The 20,056-nt window shown below is 43.6% G+C and overlaps 1 protein-coding gene across 2 annotated transcripts in view; it reads left to right on the forward strand.

Moving 5' to 3' along the window:
• Nucleotides 1-985: 985 nt before the first annotated feature.
• PKD1L3 (polycystin 1 like 3, transient receptor potential channel interacting) overlaps nt 986-20,056 on the forward strand; it is a 92,219-nt gene continuing 73,148 nt past the window's right edge. The window contains exons 1-6 of one of the 2 annotated variants that reach the window (XM_078357613.1): nt 986-1,386; nt 2,351-2,473; nt 7,312-7,428; nt 14,135-14,184; nt 16,558-16,806; nt 18,888-19,019. In XM_078357613.1, the coding sequence (XP_078213739.1) occupies nt 1,092-1,386; nt 2,351-2,473; nt 7,312-7,428; nt 14,135-14,184; nt 16,558-16,806; nt 18,888-19,019 (966 nt within the window). In that variant the 5' untranslated portion in view covers nt 986-1,091. Of the gene's footprint in view, nt 1,387-2,350; nt 2,474-7,308; nt 7,429-14,134; nt 14,185-16,557; nt 16,807-18,887; nt 19,020-20,056 lie in introns of both variants that reach the window. The other variant, XM_078357612.1, reaches the window with a different exon arrangement.

Here is a 20,056-nt window from a genome sequence, read left to right on the forward strand (position 1 = left end):
ATCCCATAACATCATGCTATGTACCTTAAATATTCACAATAAAATTCCTTTTTAAAAAAATTAGGCCAGGTGCAGTGGCTTACACCTGTAATCCCAAAACTTTGGGAGGCCAAGGTGGGTGGATCACCAAAGGTTAAGAGTTTGAGACCAGTCTGGCAAACGTGGCAAAACTCCATATGTACTGAAAATACAAAATTAGCCAGGTGTGGTGGCACATGCCTCTAATTCCAGCTACTCGGGAGGCTGAGGCAGGAGTATCACTCGAACCCAGGAGGTGGAGCTTGCAGTGAGACAAGATCCACCATTGCACTCCAGCCTGGGCAGCAAGAGCAAAACTACATCTCAAAGAAAAAAAAAAAAATCAGTCCTAGGGGTCTGCAAGAATGACTTTCTTTTAAAAAAAAAAACATGTGGCTGAGTCTGGTGACTCATACCTGTAAACCCATGACTTTGAGAGGCCAAGGCAAACAAATGGCTTGAGCCCAGCAATTTGAGACCATCCCAAGAAACACAGCAAGACTCTACACACACACACACACACACACACACACACACACAATTAGCTGGGCATGGTGGTGCGCTCCTGTAGTCCCGGCTGCTCGGGAGGCTGAGGTGGGAGGATTGATCACTTGAGCCTCGGAGGTCGAGGCTGCAGTGAGCTGATATCATGCCACTGTACTCCAGCCTGGGCAACAGAATAAGACCCTGTCTCAAAAAAGAAAAAGCTATACTTATTCATTTTTAGCGACACTGACTTAGATATTAGATATTCATCATCCTCTACCCCACGCAGCTTAGACTCAGCTTTATAATCCATCTCTATTTGCTACAGGCATGTATGGTAGGTAGACACAGATGGTGGGGCCCCAGATACAAAGGCTCATTGCTTTATTGATCTCTGCTATTTGTTTTCAGCTTGTAGGATAGGAACTGCACCTGGGTCCTCAAAACAAAACCTTTTGTATCCTTGGTAAATTGTTCCCAATTCATAAAAGAATAATACTAAGACAAGGCCAGTAATATATATATATATTTAAAGGACCAGGCAGCTGCTGAACCTACACACTTTTTCTTGCTACAATTCAGAGAAAATGTTCTTCAAAGGAAGAAGCTGGCTTTGGTTATATGTGAGAACAAGTATCATTCTAGGAAGTAAGCTAAACAGCCCAGAGCGACGTGGGCAAAATAATTGTTATCAGCTTAACAGCTTTCACTGCAGCTTTGAGGAAGCAGAGCACTACTGCCATGCCCAGGGAGGATTCCTAGCTCATATTAGGAACCAGGAAGTTACAGATGGTAGCTGGGACTTTCTGGAAGAAGGAAAGAAGTGGTGGATTGGGCAAAAGGTAATGCCACTGAAAAAACATCAAGACGAAAAATACCCAGGTAAGACTGCGGGGTTTAGTGCCGATCAAGGAAACGTCCTTATATTTTATTCCGGGGTAGAAAAAAAGGAAATTATTAATCTTTCTGCTTTTTTATACAGAAAAACCAGTCACTTCATTACCATCTTTCCTCTGAAATGTTTCTGTTTTGTACTACAGCCTTTGATTCATCTGTGTAGCAAAAGTGATGCGATCTTTCCTAGGACCCAGCTAAAGTTAACTTACCTAACCTTTCACTAAAAGAATTGTGCTAGATTCGAAAGACAGCAACCTTTGACGGTCATTTTTTTTTTTCCTAATGAATATCTCTTCATTATTCTGAACTCCAAATTTCCTAACACAAAAACTAAGAGGAAATTATCTATTGTCCTTCTTACAAAGTGTTTTCAAAGTTATGCACCATCATCTTGAAGTTTTAGAGACAAATCCAAGGCATTATTATATAATTCTTGTCATCTTCATTAATGCACAGGTAGTGTAATACTAAGCCATGTGTTAAGGAATACATATGAAAAAATAAACTATAATGTATGGGAGGAAATTCTAAATTGCTGTCTATTGGAAGCCAGCCAAATTTGGCTTTCATATTTACTTTTTAAAAATGTCTGGTGGCTGGGCACAGTGGCTCATGCCTGTAATCCCAGCACTTTGGGAGGCGAAGGCAGGCGGATCACCTGATGTCAGGAGTTTGAGACCAGCCTGGCCAACATAGTAAAACCCCATCTCCACTAAAAATACAAAAATTAGCCAGGCACAATGGTGGGCACCTGTAATTCCAGGTACTTTGGAGGCTGAGGCAAAAGAATTGCTTGAACCCGGGAGGTGGAGGTTGCAGTGAGCTGAGATCATGCCACTGCACTCCAGCCTGGGCAACAGAGTGAGACTCTCTCAAAAACAATAATAAAAAATAAATTAAAAGCCTGGCTTTTGAGTATGAGTTTCATCTGGGTCTGATCTCCCCTCAGCAGACATTGCTGCCCACGGGGACGCAAAGCCTCCCAGCTGCACCTACCTGTCCAGAAACTTCAGTCGGATCTCATTCAAAGGGGACAAGTGCTCACTGGGACACTATTTCATATGCCAGACTGGTAAGTGATAAAGCTACATACTGCCAAAGACCCAAATTTTGAAAACTGACTAAATAAGGAGTGCATGTGAGAGTGTTGGTTAAACAGTCTGTGACTGATAGACCATGGGATGATATAGGGCTTTTGATTTTCATGAAACTGATTAGCATGAGAAACTGTTATCAGGAGTGACTTCCACTGCGAGTTGGAAGAGTTGTGCCTCGATGTTCCCTCATGTTTTGACTTGGGTAGAGTGTCGGAGAAACTGTATTGCTGACATCATTTTCCACATGCACACTCGTAATTCAGTAAGCATTCAGACTTCAGAGAGAAGGATGGGAAAGAGGAGAAGAAGAGAATATGGCAGAGGAAGATGAAAAGATGAAGGGTGAGGGTGCTGTTATCCGAGGTTCACTTCCACGAAGTAGATCAGGATTAAGCTATGTATGTATGCGTTTGTGTGCGTGTAGTTGTTGTTGTTATTTATTGATTTATTTCCAAGCTGGAGTTTCACTCTTGTTGCCCAGGACGTAGTACATCAGTGTGATCTTGGCTCACCGCAACCCCTGCCTCCTGGGTTCAAGTGATTCCCCTGCCTGAGCCTCCCAATAAGCTAGGATTACAGGCATCTGCCACCATTCCCACCTAATTTTGTATTTTTAGTAGAGGTGAGGTTTCTCCATGTTAGTCAGGCTGGTCTTGAACTCCTAACCTCAAGTGATCTGCCTGCCTCGGCCTCCCAAAGTGCTGGGATTATAGGCGTGAGCCACTGCTCCTGGCTTATTTATTGATTTATTTATTTTTGTGGAGATGGGGTCTCATTATGTTATGCAGGCTGATCTCGAACTCCTGGCTTCAAGCAATCCTCCCACCTCAGCCTCCCAAAGTGCTGGGATTACAGGAATGAGCTGCCATGTCCGGCCTTGGTGATTTCTTTAAAAACAACTACTATACAACCCAGAAATTGCTTGGCATTTATTGCAGAAAGAAAACTTGTGCTCACATAAAAATATGTATATGGATGCTTGTAGCAGCTTTATTCACAATAGAGCAAAATTAGAAACAATTCAGACATCTGTCAACAGGTGAATGGTTAAACCCCTGTGGGCCAGCCGTGACAGTCATACCGTTTCTACTCTCCCGGGTGACTTTCCCACTTCCCGCTCTCTACTCAATCTCCAACACCTGGGGGCCTCCCTCCATCTCATTCTCAGGTCAGGTGATCACCTTGCTTTCTAACTCAAGGAGAAAACCAAAGCAATGTAGAGTCCTTCCTCAACTCCGACCGTCAAACCTAGCCACCTACCGGCACCTGCACCTGTAGAGAGACAATGCTTTCTCTCATGCTCTACACATCTTCATACTCCTACCCAAAGTGAATCCCTCTAGTTGTTGAATCGGACTCTATGGAGTCCAATTCAGTAATAAAAAGAAACAAACTATTGATACAGCAATTTCAAGAGAATTCTGCTGAATGAACAAAGCCAATCTCAAAATGTGACATACTCTATGGTGCCATTTATTGAGCATTCTTGAAATGACAACATGACAGGAATGGAGAACAGATTAGTGGTTGTGAGGGTCTAAAGGAGGCATGGGGGCAGGATGGAAGTAGGCATGGCTACAAAAGGGCAATGTGAGGGACTATTGTAGCAATTGAAAAAATTTTTGACATGACTGTATCAGTGTCAATATCCTGTTGTTGCTCTTGCAAGTTGTGTTACCTTTGGAACCTGGATACAGGCATCTCTCTGCATTTTCTCTTTCATCTGCATGTGAATACATAATTATCTCAAAATAATAAGTTACATTAAAAAAAAAAAAAAGAAAATGTGGCCAGGCACAGTGGCTCATGCCTGTAATCTCAGCACTTTGGGAGGCTCAAGGAGGAGGATCACAAGGTCAGGAGATCAAGACCATCCTGGCTAACACGGTGAAACCCCATCTCTACTAAAAATACAAAAAATTAGCCGGGCATGGTGGCACACACCTGTAGTCCCAGCTAGTCGGGAGGGAGGCTGAGGCAGGAGAATCATTTGAACCTGGAAGTCAGAGGTTGCAGTTAGCCAAGATCGCTACACTGCACTCCAGCCTGGGCAACAGAACGAGACTCAGACTCAAAAAAAAAAAGAAAGAAATATGCCTTGATGTAAGGATACACATGACTTATACAGTATTCTTGCCCAAAAAAAAAAAAATAGAATAATGTAAATTAAAAATGGGAAAGGATATCTCTGTTTACCAGATTGGAATAAATTCACAAACCTAACAACATATGCTGTTGGCAAGGCTGTGAGAAAATATGTACTCTCATAAGTTCCTAGTGAGAATGCAGGAAGATATCATCTCTATATATCTTGTAAATAAAGGGGAATTCAGCAATATCTAGCAAAATAACATATACATCTACCCTTGACCCCACCTCCACTGCTAGGATTCTATCTCAAAGTCAAAACAGCAAAAATACAAAAAGATGAAAGCATAAGGCTATTCATGTTGTTCTCTGTAAGAGCAAAAAGTAGGAATAATCCCATCAAAAGAGAACTGGTTGTAAAAAGCAAATAACAACCATCTCCATGTACTGCAGTGGGGTTAGCACTTTATTTTTTTAGTGGAAAATAAAGGTACAGAACATATATATTTGCTTATATACATACACGTATGTATAAATATCATAGAAGGAGAAACAAAAACTAATGAAACTGGTTACGTCTGGGGGAGAGAGAAAAAGGGGCAGAAAGGATGAAGATGGAAATAAGACCTTTCGAAATGTACCAGTTTGATAGTTTTGGCATGGAAACTCTTTAAATGTTTTCCATAATTATTGCTATGGTTTGAACGTGCCCCTTCCAAAACAGGTGTTGCCAATTTGATCGTATTAGGACGTGGGGCTTTAACAGGTGGGCTGGACCACAGGGCTCCTCCCCTGTGAATGGGACGCGGCGCCCTTATAAAAGGGTTCGGCAGAGGGACGGATTCTCTTGCTCTTCCTCCTTATGAGGGCGTGAGTTTCGTCCGACTCGAAATGGGAGTGCTTTGATCTTGGGCTTGCAGCCAGAACTGTAAGAATTAGATTTCTGTTCTTTATAAATTACCCTGTTTATGGTATTCTGTTATAGCAGCACAAAACAGTCTAAAGCAAGTAGAAAACAAATTTATGTCAACATTTTTTTTTTTTTGAGACGGCATTTCACTCCTGTTGTTCACGGTGGAGTGCAATGACACCATCTCAGCTCACTGCAACCTCTGCCTCCCAGGTTCAGGTGATTCTTCTGCCTCAGCCTCCCGAGTAGCTGGGATTACAGGCATTCACCACTATGCCTGGATAATTTTTATGTTTTCAGTAGAGACAGAGTTTTTACCATGTTGGCCAGACTGGTCTTGAACTCCTGACCTCAGGTGATACACCCTCTTCAGCTTCCCAAAGTGTTGGGATTACTGGTGTGAGCCACCATGCCCAGCCTGTCAACATTTTAAAAAACAATCTCTAAAAGTAGGGAAATAGAGGGGAGGAGAAGAATTGGAGCTAACAAGTGAGGACAATTCTAAGGTGATTTTGCTCAAGAGCAGGAAACTACTGGGGCAGTAGTTCATGAGGCCAATATAAGTTGCTGGGGTTTTTTTTTTTTTTTTTTTGAGACAGAAAAAATAGCATTCGGGGATGACTGGATTTGAGCTACTGAACAACTAGAGGGATTCGCTTTGGGTAGGAGTATGAAGATGTGTTAGAGCATGAGAGAAGGCATTGTCTCTCTACAGGTGCAGATGCTGGTAGGTGGCTAGATTTGACGGTCGGAGTTGTGGAAGGACTCTAAATTGCTTTTTCTCCTTGAGTTAGAAAGCAAGGTGATCACCTGACCTGGAAATGAGATGGAGGGAGGCTCCCAGGTGTTGGTGGTTGAGTAGAGGGAAGTGGGGTCACCTGGGAGAGTGGAAGCTCAGACTGCCAGGCAGTGTGAAGACGGGTCACTCAAGCTTCCTGACCATGAATTTAAGCTGAGCCACAGTCAAGTGGTTATATGATTTTTCTCTCGCCATGTCCAACAGCATGTGTGAGAAACTCCTTTTCATGTGTGCAAGGAGGCATGTCCAAGAATGTTATTGCTGGCCAGGCGCAGTGGCTCACACCTGTAATCCCAACACTTTGGGAGGCCAAGGCAGGCAGATCACTTGAGATCAGAGGTTCGAACCAGCCTGGACATGGTGAAACCTTATCTCTTCTAAAAATATAAAACTTAGCTGGGTGTGGTGGCACGCACCTATAATCTCAGCTACTCAGGAGGCTGAGGCAGGAGAATTGCTTGAACCCAGGAGGTTCAAGCAATAAGGTTGCATTGCTTGCAGTGAACTAAGATCACACCATTCCACGCCAGCTTAGGCAACAGAGCAAAAACTACCTCTCAAAAAAAGAATGTTATCACTCACCTTCGGAAGTCTTTTATCTCTACCAACGAGAGTTACAGAACACAAAGGAGAATATTACACATAGTAGGATATTTCCCATTTATGCTGGAGGTTGCAAACTTTTTTAGTGAAAAGTCAGACCCTGGCGATGACCTTAAGCAGTAGGATATAATTCCAAGCTTAGCGTTCCAATAATGGAACACTAGGCATATAGGGTTAATGAACTTCTCATTAACCCAATTAATGGACTTAATTTGAAATGTAGAACACCATAATTTGATGTGACCAGGCTGCAGAGCAAAAGGGCTACTGCAGAATTCTTATTGTCTTTAAAAAGCTGGATAGTAATTTTTAATTTGTGTTTTCCTGATTATCACATATGTGTAATGATGATTTATAGACTTGTAGCTATAGCTATAACCTGTAAGTTAACTTGTGTATTCGCCTCCAAGTAGATGCCTTTTTGGACAGAGATGCCCGTTATGAAAGAAATGGAAATAATTCTCATTTGCCGTGGAGACCCAAGAAGACAAAAAGAGAAGTTGAAATACCAAGAAACAGAATGCCCCCAGGTAATATGTTACTCCCTCAAGTAACCGTAAAAATCAGTGAAATCAATTGCTGCTCAAAGGATGCACAAGGCTGAATTAATGCTGAAATGCGGTATCACACCACGTGCCCAATATTCGTTGTGTTCTATTCTGTCTGATCTTAATATGACAGTCTTGGCCTTCGTTTGGTATTTGTGTTTGCTCGCTATACCCCTTGGCCACTTCTTTTCAGATAAGCCCGAGTACAAGGCAAGGCTTTATTCCCACAGAATTTTTCATCAACAAAGAGAAAGTCGACCTAAAGTTCTTGCAAAGTCTTTGACATCATGGTGTTATCTCTTGTTTATTTTTTAATTTTGAAAAACAAGTACTGTTTGGGAAGGATGCATTAGCCCGAAATGACGTCAGTATCGGTGGATATGATTATAGAGGTCACCTGAAAGAAAGGAGTAAAGCAGAGGTCAATTTAAAGCGGATCTTGTGATCATTCGTCAGGGTGTGACCTCACTGCTGCACGTGTTAGGTGTCCTGATCAACAAACCGTTTAAAAGAACAATTTAGAAAGTGTTATTTAGAGACATGAATATGTATTTAAAGAACAAATGGGAAAACCAGCTTTTCTCAGGGCTGTGTAAATGGGGACTTGTGAGTTGTAGGAAAATGTTTAGTGATTGCATTAGGTGGAAGTAAAGAGGACATCGTGTGGAGAACTGTCAAATCCAGATGTTCTGATGATAGAGCAGTGATGTTAAAGATGCATTTGAAATGTTTGAATTAAACTGTGTGGTGAAATGGGAGTTTCATGAGAGTAATGCTTCTAATATTACTTCACATGACATGTGACTTTAAATATGTAGTAGTAGAACTAAATTACTGAATTAAATAGACATTTGACTGTTTCACCTATATCCTTTAAGTTTGTATTGTCAAGCTTGCCCCAGAAATAGTTTTTTAAAACTCTTCGTTGGGAAAAATGTAGATTGTGTTATTGTGAGGCAATTTACGTAACAGGGAATATGCCTAGTATTTATGTATGAGGGTCCTTTAAAATGTTTGCAGGCTGGATCTCCCCTCAGCAGACTTTGGCTCACACCTGTAATCCCAGGTGTGATTTAGGTGTAATATAATGACTCACACCTGTAATCCCAGCTACTCAGGAGGCTGAGACAGGAGAATTGCCTGAACCCAGGAGGCAGAGGTTGCCGTGAGCCGAGATTGCGCCATTGCACTCCAGCCTGGGTAACAAGAGCAAAAGTTCGTCTCAAAAAAAAAAAAAAAAAAAAAATTAGTAGGTGTGGTGGTGCATGCTTCTGTAGTCTCAGCTACTCAGGATGCTGAGGCAGGAGGATAGTTTAAACCCAGGAGTTACAGGCTGTAATAAGCCATGATCAAGCCACCATGTTCCAGACAGCCTTTTTTTCCCTTATCAGATTGCTTGTAAAATTTGTTTGTAATTCAGAAATATTCTTAGTGTGTATCTAGGTTACTTTTCACTAATTGTGCCTAGAACATGATGCTACATATACACATCTTTCTTGAATCAAAAATATCCTATGTATGTATCACTTCTATTTCATGTATTCTGGTTCTGTCCTTAAATACCAGGTATCTGTGTGCTGTGTTGTTGCTTCCTATCTTCTGCCTTTCCTGCACTCCCTTTAAATGAAAATAATGGTTTTGTATTTATCACCCTTTCTGTTAGAGGAGAGCACCTTACATTCATCTTCCATATCAGGGACTGATTTTTCCACATCTGCTCAGTATTCCCTACCATGCAGATTTTAATTTTTCTGCAGTTTTAAAAAAATCATCTGGAAATCATTTTATATAATTTCTTTTTCTTTTTTTTTTTTTTTTTTTTTTTTGACAGAGTCTCACTCTGTCTCCCAGGCTGGAGTACAGTGATGCGATCTCAGCTCACTGCAACCTGTGCCTCCCTGGTTCAAGTGATTCTGCTGCCTCAGCCTCCCGAGTAGCTAGTGTTGCAGGCACCTGCCACCATGACAGGCTAATTTTTGTATTTTTAGTAGAGATGGGGTTTCACCATCTTTGCCAGGCTGGTCTTGAACTCCTGACCTTGTGATCCACCTGCCTTGGCCTCCCATAGTGCTAGGATTACAGGCGTAAGCTACTGTGCCTGGCCTAGTGTGTGTGTGTGTGTGGGGTCTCACTCTGTCTCCCAAGCAACAGAATTACAAGCACCAGCCACCATGCCCAGCTAATTTTGTATTTTTAGTACAGATGGGTTTTTACCATGTTGGCCAGACTGGTCTCGAACTCCTGACCTCAAGTGATCCTCCTGCCTTGACCTCCCAAAGTGCTGAGATTACAGGCATGAGCCACTGCGTCCAGATTTCCTTATCTTTTAAGGCAAGATCTGTCTATACAAAATATGTGTCAGTTGACCAAGAAATTGAATGGCCCTAACACAGCAGCCTGTCAACTCATCCAGTGGCCGTAACCCTTCCCAGATCTTCAACTGATGTGCAGGGTCCTTCCCTGTTCCCAGCACACCACCCACCTCATGACCCTACTCTGAGGCGATGGTTTTCTCTCATTTCTGCGGCCTGGTTTTCTGGTGCTCTGAATCGGCGCATGTGAAGAACTTTAGCACCCCGCATTTGCGTTACTGTTCTTTCTGTCTCCCCATGACTCCTCTCAATCCCATTCCCTGGTGCTGTCTTTGGGGGCAGTGCTGGCAGGGCCCACACATCACAGAACCCACCATGCCCGCCCTGGTTCCTTCCTCCTTGCCTGCCTCATTGAGGTCTATCATGACCTGGGGATTCCCAGATTGAGGAAAATGGCATGAGCTGGAAAAGCCGCTGAGAACCATGACATTGGTACTGTGCTCATCTCAAAGGGTAAGTGTAGGGCAGACGGAAGGTACTGCCCATGTTTGTTTCTCTCTTTTTTTTTTTTTTTCTTTTTGGAAACAGGATCTCACTCTGTCACCCAGGCTGGAGTATAGTGGCATGCTCCCCTCTCATTTCACCCTTGACCACCTGGGATCAAGTGATCTTCCTGCCTCAGCCTCCTGAGTTGCTGGGACCACCATGCCTGGCTAATTTTTATATTTTTTGTGGAGAGAGGGTTTCATGATGTTGCTCAGACTGGTCTCAAACTCCTGGGCTCCAGGGATCTGCCTGCCTGGGCCTCCCAAAGTGCTGGGATTACAGGATGAGCCCCCACACCTAGCTTTTCATTTTTCTAACTGGCAAAGGCCTTGGGTCTCTCAGTCAAGGTACAAGTGTAAAGGGGGTACAAAGTTCCTTCTTATCCCCTAAAATGGTCACGCTGTCTTTGAGAACATGAAACTGACATATTCCCTGAGGACAGTGATCTCTATAGAAGCTTACAGCCCATTTCATCTGCATTTTAATTTGTATCCATTCTTCCTATTAAAGGAAAGAATTATTCTAATACTTATTAAAACAGTAAGAAAGACCTGTTTCAGGACTATCACAATAGTGGAGAAAGATCAAACTCAACTCCATAGAGAACAAGTGGGGATTTATAGCCAAGGAGAAGGAGTAGGAGTTGGGGGTAGATGGAAAATTACCAAGAGGAGAGATCAAGCATAGAGAATTCTTGCTGAGGGCAGGCCAGGGTGATCAGATAGCAAGGGTGAAAGAAGGGATTCTTGTTAAAACTAGGCTAGGCACGGTGGCTCACACCTGTAATCCCAGCACTTTGGGAAGTCAAGGTCAGGAGTTCAAGACCAGCCTGGCCAACATGGGGAAACCCTGTCTCTACTAAAAAAAATAAAATAAAAAAATCAGCTGGGCATGGTAGCACATGCCTGTGATCTAATCCGCTTAGGAGGCTGAGGCAGGAGAATTGTCTGAACCCAGAAGGCAGAGGTTGCAGTGAGCCAAGATCGTGCCACTGCACTCCAGCCTGGGTGGCAGAGCAAGACTCCATTTGGGGAAAAAAAAAAAAATAGGTTATGCAGATCTGGCAAGGATGGGGCCTAGTTGGGAAGTAGGTTTAGAGGAACTTAGCTAAAGTTTGATTAAAGAGTCTATAATCACTTTGGGAGTCTGAGGTAGGCAGATCACTTGAGGTCAGGAGTTCGAGACCAGCCGGGTCAACATGGCGAAACCCCATCTCTGCTAAAAATACAAAAAAAAATGGCCGGGCACAGTAGCTCATGGCTGTAATCCCAACACTTTGGGCGGCCGAGACAGGTTAATCACAAGGTCAAGAGACCAACACCATCCTGACCAACATGATGAAACCCCATCTCTACTTAAAATACAAAAATTAGCTGGGTGTGGTGGCACACGCCTGTAGTTCCAGCTACTCGGGAGGCTGAGGCAGGAGAATTGCTTGAACCCAGGAGGCACAAGTTGCAGTGAGCCGAGATCATGCCACTGCACTCCAGCCTGGCGACAGAGCGAGACTCCACTCAAAGAAAAAAAAAAGAGACCCCCCCCACACACACACACACACTAGCTGGGCATGGTAGCACACGCCTGTAATCCCAGCTATTTGGGAGGCTGAGACAGGAGAATTACTTGAACCCAGGGGGTGGAGGTTGCAGTGAGCCGAGGTCGTGCCACTGTACTCCAGCCTGGCAACAGAGACTCTGTCTCAAAAAAAAAAAAAAAAAAAAAGCTGGGCATGGCGTTGCATGCCTGTAATCCCAGCTACTCGGAAGGCTGAGGCAGAACAATCACTTGAACCCGGGAGGTGAAGGTTGCAGTGAGCCGAGATTGCACCATTGCATTCCAGCCTGAGTGACAGAGTTAAGACACTGTCGAATGAATGAATGATTGAATGTATTACTCACAAGTTCTAGAATTAGCTGATCAGTCATGTTTATAGTAAAGTGACTTTTCATCTTTATAAATATTTTAGAAAAAAGCAGGGAGATGGTTTACAGAAGCTGTTGTCATAAGTTAGTTGGAGCTAAAAGTTACAATTAGAAACCTTCTCTAAATACATTGCTTTAAAGTTCACATTTTTAGGTATCATTACACCCATTTGCCAGACAAGAAAACTAAAAGGTCATGTTCTCAAGGCTTCATAGTTGTAGTAAAAGGCCAAAGTGGCTCTGAGACCAGGTCTTTCGACTCAATGCAGTTTTTCTTCTACCCTCTGTAGATAGAAAGACATGACATCTGATCAGAAGAGCATCTCAGAATTCTGTCCTCCCCCAGCAGTAGTAACTGCAATGGTTTGGCTGCTAAATACATGTATCAGCCCTGTGAACACCAGAGGGAATGTTACAAGAGAGGGCAGAGAAGGCTTGCCATAGCCAGATACTTGTTAGTAGGCCTAGAAGCTCGTGTTTTGAAAGAGGTCAACCTAAGCTAATAGTAAGTAGACATATTAATGCACTGATAGTGTCTTCAGGTCATGGTTTCCTAGTGGAAAATGGGGTGGGGAAGCAGTAATGGTTATCTGGCAACATTTTATAAATGATCATTTTCTAATGATAGTTTGTTTGGGGGCTGGGGGTGGGGGAGAGAAGACAGAGTCTTGCTTTCTTTCCCAGGCTGGAGTGCCATGGCCTCATCTCAGCTCACTGTAACCTCCGCCCCCCAGGTTCAAGCAATTCGCCTGCCTCAGCCTCCCGAGTGGCTGGGATTATAGGCATACGCCACCATGCCTGGCTAAGTATTGTGTTTTTAGTAGAGATAGGGGTTTTACCACATTGGCCAAGCTGGTCTCGAACTCCTGACCTCAAGTGATCCACCTGGCTGGGCCTCCCAGAGTGCTGGGATGACAGATATGAGCCACCATACCCAGCTCCAAATTATTTCAGTTAGTTAATAAGGAGCTCCTTTTTGGTAAAATGATGAAGCAAATATTTCTATAGTAATATTTATATACTGGGTACTTTATGATTATTGTGATTTTTTGTTTTTTTGTTTTTGTTTTTTTTTTGAGACAGAGTCTGGCTCTGTTATTCAGGCCAGAGTGCAGTGGTGCCATCACTGGCTCCCTGCAACCTCTGCCTCCCAGGTTCAAGTGATTCTCCTTCCTCAGCCTCCCAAGTAGCTGGGTTACAGGCATGTGCCACCACACCCAGCTAATTTTTGTATTTTTAGTGGAGACAGGGTTTCACCGTGTTGGCCAGGTTGCTCTTGAACTCCTGCCCTCAGGTGATCTACCTCCCTCAGGCTCCCAAAGTGCTAGGATTACAGGCGTGAGCCACTGTACCCAGCCTAATTTGATTTAATATTTATTTTTTGTACAGAGTGTTTCAACAGCAAACAAAGAGATTAAACATTTATAACAGAATTCTAGTTTGTCTACAGACTTACCTATAATGGCAAATCATCGCTTGGTTTTCCTTTTCTTTTTTTTTTTTTTTTGAGATGGAGTCTCACTGTGTCTCCTAGGCTGGAGTGCAAGGACGCAATCTCTGCTCACTGCAACCTCTGCCTCCTGGGTTCAAGTGATTCTCCTGCCTCAGCCTCTCAAGTAGCTGGAATTACATGCACAGGCTACCACGCCCAGCTAATTTTTGTATTTTTAGTAGAAACAATGTTTCACCATGTGTGACCCAGGATGGTCTTGAACTCCTGAGCTCAGGTGATCTGCTTGCCTCAGCCTCCCAAAGTGCTGGGATTACAGGCATGAGCCACCATTCCCCAGCCTTGGTTTTCTATTTAAAACAATTTGCATTGTTTTTAGCCAAGAATAAGATCCCCAAGTAATACAGAAATATTTCTATCTTAGGCTTTTACTTGAACTTGCTTTCTTTTTTCTATAGGAGCTGCTCATCTTTCAACCACATGTCACCATCCTCCTCATGCTCATCTTGTAAGTACTTCCCTTGACATCTTGGAATGTTGATCCCTTTGTCATACCTAGTAGGTCCGGTCAGAGCTCTGTCTTACAGAGTGTTCTGAATACAGTTTTCTAATAAGGAAAAGAAAGTATTTACATGCGGGAGAAAATTGTGTTTATTAGGTGCTTTGTTAAAGGAATTTTTATTTTTTTTTTGAGACAGTGTCTCACTCTGTCACCCAGGCTGGACTGTGGTGCCTCAGTCTTGGCTCACTGCAACCTCTACCTCCCGGGTTCAAACGATTCTCCTGCTTCAGCCTCCCAAGTAGTTGGGATTACAGGCCTGCACTACCACACCTGGCTAATTTTTGTATTTTTAATAAAGAGAGGGTTTCACTACGTTGGCCAGGCTGGTCTCTAACTCCTGACCTCAGGCAATCCTCCTGCCTCAGGCTCCCAAAGTGCTGGAATTACAGGTGTGAGCCAGCATGCCCATACTTGTTACAAGAATTTTTAAAGCCTAAAAATGTCATACTGATGTAGTTATCATTTATTTGTTGGTTGGATGTGTGTCCCCTTCTTCATTGCAAAAGGGACTTGTAGCATCTTACCAAAATACAATGCAATAAAACGTAAACCTCAAACAGAAAGAAAAAGGAAACTAAAGGTAGAAACTGTCCACATAGTCTATAAAATGTCACCTTCAAAAAAATCTGTCAGCATTCTTGTCTTTGTGTCCTATGTAGAAACCTTTTAGTTGATGCCTAAACACGGATGTGTATTTCTTGGACTCAATGCTCCCTGCAAAAATAAATGTTTCTAACAGTATAAAAGAATGGGGGGCCGGGATTGGTGGTGGGCACCTGAATCCCAGCTACTCAGGGGGCTGAGGCAGGAGAATTGCTTGAGCCTGGGAGGAGGAGGTTGCAATGAGCCAGATCACACTATTGTACTCCAGCCTGGGTGACAGAGGAAGACCCATCTCAAAAAAAAAAAAAAAAATCAATGAAAAAATGAACTTTCATACTTGCCTCATACTGATCTACTCTTGCTGCTTTTTCTCTCTTCTCAACAGAGTGGTTGATTGTTTAAAACACAGAGTGATGCTTTAAAACAGAAGTCAGCTTATGCCACTGCTCTGCAAAGCCCTTTAATTTATCCAAAATAATGTCTGCATTCCTTTCAACTGCCTGGCAGATGACACTCTGCCAGCCCTGGGATCTTATTGATCCCCCTCCTGCCACCAGTGCTCCTCTAGCTTCCTTGGCCTCCCTCAGACAGAGCCAGCTGGCTGTGGGCTTGGAGACCTTTGCACTCCTGACATGCCATCGCTAACACATGGGCAGAGTGCGCTCTCTCTCCCTTTATCCAACTCTCAGCAAAAATGTCCTTTCCATCAGGCATAGTGCTTTGTGCCTCGTGCCTGTAATCCCAGCACTCTGGGATGCCGAGGCAGGAGGATCACTTAAGCTAGAAGTTCTAGACCAGCTTGGGCAACATAGCAAAATCCTGTCTCTATAAAAAAGTGAAAAAAGGCTGAGTGCAGTGGCTCATGCCTGTAATCCCACCATTTTGGGAGGCTGAGGTGGCAGATCACTTGAGGTCAGGAGTTTGAGACCAGAATGGGCAACGTGGTGAAACCCCATCTCTACTAAAAATACAAACATGAGCTGGTGTGGTGGTGTGTTCCTGTAGTCCCAGCTGCTCAGGAGGCTGAGCCAGGAGAATTGCTTGAACCCAGGAGGAGGCTACAGTGAGCCAAGGTGGCACCACTGCACTGTAGCCAGGGTGAAAGAGTGAGACTCCATCTCAAAAAAAAAAAAAGTAGCCAGGCATGGTGGTATGTGCCTGTAGTCCCAGCTACTTGGGAGGCTGAGGCAGGAGGATCACTTGAACCCAGGAGGTCAAGGCTGCAGGGAGCTATGACTGTGCCTTTGCACTCCAGCCTGGGTGACAGAGACTCCTCATCTCAAAAAATCCTCCCCTTACCACTGAATATCATCAATGATAGGCACTTTCTATCTGGTTCGCCTTATTTTTTCTTCATAGTACTTATTTAATGCATGACATAATTTATCTGCCTCCAACACAGAGGCTCGACAAGGCCAAGAACTTGGCTCCTTTTGCTCCTTGCTGTATTCGGTTCTCCAGAACATTCTTAGCACCTTATAGATGTTTAACAATTTATCGAATGACTGATATAAATACACTAATGTAAATCCTGAATCTCAGTAATATAATATGCAGCTTTCTTGAAGCTGTTTGAGCACAGAATTTTTGAACAGAAATGCCTGTTGTCTCATAGGACATGAGAGTTTCAGAGCAGTTTGGGAAACACTGCCGTAATTATTCCTTAAATGGTAAAATCAGATTTTGCCTTTTCCTTTATGTATTTTTATCTTTTAGTCCAAGACGCTGTGTCATCCCATCAGCCCCTTCTCTTCAGTACTACCAAAAATCACAACACAGGTAACACCAGTGACATCTGAACCCAGCAGCCAGCCTCTCCCTGCGAGAACAGAGCCCACCAGTCCTGTGTCTGTCACACATGCTGGTCAGTCTCAGACGGAAATGGCTTCAAGCCCAGAGGAAGATGCTCATCCACATAGCTTCACCTCTCATCCCCCAGCATCACTGCAGAATGCATCTGGTCAGGTAAACGTGGGAGATGCAAGTACAACTAGGTAGCTTTGTGACAGTGAAAAAGCAGTTGGTTTCCCATTTGCCTCCCTGTGGAACTGTACCTAAGAAAGCCTGACAGAACAGCATGTATGCCAATCCAAAGCCAAAAGTAAACGAGGCCATGAAAATAGCCTACAATTCGGTGGCACACATACAGCCCAGCATTTCATTAAATAATGAAATATTCTCATTTTGCTATTTAATGATATTATTTAATTCTATTGCATTTAATGCTTCCGATGGAGAAGAAGTTTTGTTCACCTGCCCTGCTTTTTCAGCAGCAGCAAACTTCTAGAGAATTCCTCCTACGCACCATCCTGACTCTTTTCACCTTGCTTCCTTCCTCCCAAAAACATGGCCATCAAGGTAGCCAGACACAGTGAGTCACACCTGTCATCCCAGCATTTGGGAGGCCAAGGTGTGGGGATCACTTGAGCCCAGGAGTTTGAGACCAGCCTGGGCAACATAGCGAGACCTTGTCTCTACTAAAGTTCAAAAAAATTAGCTGGGCACAGTGGCTCATGCCTATAATGCAGCATTTTGGGAGGTCAAGGAAGAGGATCACTTGAGCCCAGAAGTTTGAGACCAGCCTGGACAATGTAGTAAGAACTTGTCTCTACTAAAATTCAAAAAAAATTATCCAGGTGTGGTGGTGTGCACCTGTAGTCCCAGCTACTTGGGAGGTGGAGGTGGGAAGGTCACTTGAGCCTGGGAAGTCCAGGCTGCAGCAGAATGTGATTGTGCTACTGTACTCTAGGCTGGGTGACAGGGCAAAACTGTCTCAAAAAAAAAAAAAAAAAAAGACAAAGCCCCTTTGACAGTATTGACTGAAGAAAATAATCCTGCTTCACCTACCCCTTTTTCCCCCCAAACTCCAAAGAGCCCTGTTTATATGCACCCAAACACTTCCCTGCTAAAACGTAATCCTGTTGACCCTGGATCTGCCTGCAGTGGTGATGGAAATTAGGGGTTCTGCTGGGGGCAGAAACTGACCTACAGGAGTTTAAACAAAGAGGGATTTTTTTTCTTAAATAGAAATCTGAAGTATAGGGTAGCCAAAGGAATCTATAATTATTAGAAATATTAGAGAATTTAGCAGTATTCAGCGTTTAATCAAGCTTGATTGACGACGTGATTGATCTAAGCTGGGAATGAGCTGGTCTCCAGAACTGGAACACACAGTTGGCATTAACGGTCATTGTCTCAGGGCCAGACTTCCAGTTCAAATGCAGTAGCCACTTAGCTTTGGGAGAGCGGCTAGTTTGCTCAGTTTGTTTTTTCAGGAGGTTTTCTGCTTCCCCCGCCTCCTGCTATGAGGCATTTTAGGTCACTCCCTCTTGAATATGAACTCTTTTGTTTTCTGGGACAGAGTCTTGCTCTGTCACCCAGGCTGAAGTGAAGTGGCACATTCTTGGCTCACTGCAACCTCTGCTTCCCAGGTTCAAGTGGTTCTCCTGCCTCAGTCTCCCGAGTAGCTGAGACTGCAGGCATACGCCACCATGCCCGGTTAATTTCTGTACTTTTAGTAGAGATAGGGTTTCACCATGTTGGCCAGGCTGGTGTTGAACTCTTGACCTCGAGTAATCTACCTGCCTTGGCCTCCCAAAGCGCTGGCATTACAGCTGTGAGCCACTGTGCCTGCCTTAAATATGAACACTTGAATGGAGGGAAACGCGCACAGAGGGAAGCCTGAAAGGAAAACATACTTCTGAATAGAAAAGTTTGGTTTTAGCTTTTCGATGTCCATGTTTCCCTCATGTTTGCTCACGGCCTTAAAACTTAGTTACTGCTATAAATCTCATTTCCAGACTTATTTACCCTTGGAGCAACGATTGTATAACCTCATTTTTCATTTTCTCTATCATATGGAAAATGTAGAAATAAATTGTGTCCACTTGCAGAAAAGCTTCTGAAAGTAATCACTGTTTTCGAGAGCTGTGATTCGTAGAGTTTATAATGTTATTCACAGTCAACTTTGGTTAAAACAATCTTTCTGACTACTACAGTAGTGATTTTATATAAGTCATTTTGGCAAAATTCTTTGTTCTCTATAGGTCATAGATGAAACAGTAGGAAACTTCAGCAGAGCAATTCATGGTTTACAAGCTCATAACAAACTGCAGGAAGCTTGTGAGGTACTCCAGACACTAACCGCCTTGACCCCGAGATTTTCGAAGCCAGCTCAGGTAAGCAGAGAGTGACTGGGAGGGAAGAAGATAGGAAAGAGGGAAAAGTGAAAAACAGGAAGTGAATCTAAGGCTGGGTGCGGTGGCTCACGCCTCTAACCCCAGCACTTTGGGAGGCCAAGGCAGGAGGATCACATGAGGCTGGGAGTTAGGGAACTGACTGGGCAACATGGCGAAACCCATCTCTACTGAAAAAGAAAAATTCAAAAATTAGCTGGGCTTGGTGGTGGGCACCTATAATCCCAGCTACTCAGGAGGCTGAGGCACAAGAATCACTTGAACCCAGGAGGTGGAGGCAGTGAGCCATTATCACACCACTGCACTCCAGCCTGGGTGGCAGACAGAGACTATGTCTCAAAAAAGAGAACCTGGAGATAGTACCCTGTGCTTAACATTATAAAGACTGTGTTTAAATTTTAGCAAGCAAATTTTTACCTTTAAATCTGGAAAGTTAAGAATTAAATTGGTCAGTAGTGACATTCTTGGATATACTGTGTTTATATTCATTTGTTCATTAATCAGGTTATTGCCTTGCTGTTGCCTTTGTTAGAAGTGTGCCGGCATTCAGCCAGGCATGGTGGCTCATGCCTGTAATCCCAACATTTTGGGAGGCCAAAGCAGGCAGATAGCTTTAGCCCAGGAATTCAAGACCAGCCTGGGCAACATGGTGAAACCCCGTCTCTATCGAAAATTCAACAATTAACTGGGTGTGGTGGCGTGCGCCTGTAGTTGCAGCTGTTCGGGAGGCTGAGATGGGAGGATGGCTGGAAGTCAGAAGGTGGAGGCTGCAGTATGCCAGGACTGCACCACCGCACTCCAGCCTGGGCAACAGAGCCACACCCTGTCTCAAAAAGACAAAAAAACTCAGCATTGCTCTTTTCTTCAGCAATTCTTTTTTCAGTCTGGTGGTGGTAATGGGATATTTGGTCTACTTACCACTTAAAAAGAATTGTCAGTTCGTCAGAATAATAAGAAATATGAATCCTCCTTTATAGGTCATATGAAGTAATATATTCTCCTTCCCTGTCAAATTGTAA

Source organism: Callithrix jacchus, chromosome 20 (assembly GCF_049354715.1).
Source record: "Callithrix jacchus isolate 240 chromosome 20, calJac240_pri, whole genome shotgun sequence".
NCBI lineage: Eukaryota > Metazoa > Chordata > Mammalia > Primates > Cebidae > Callithrix > Callithrix jacchus.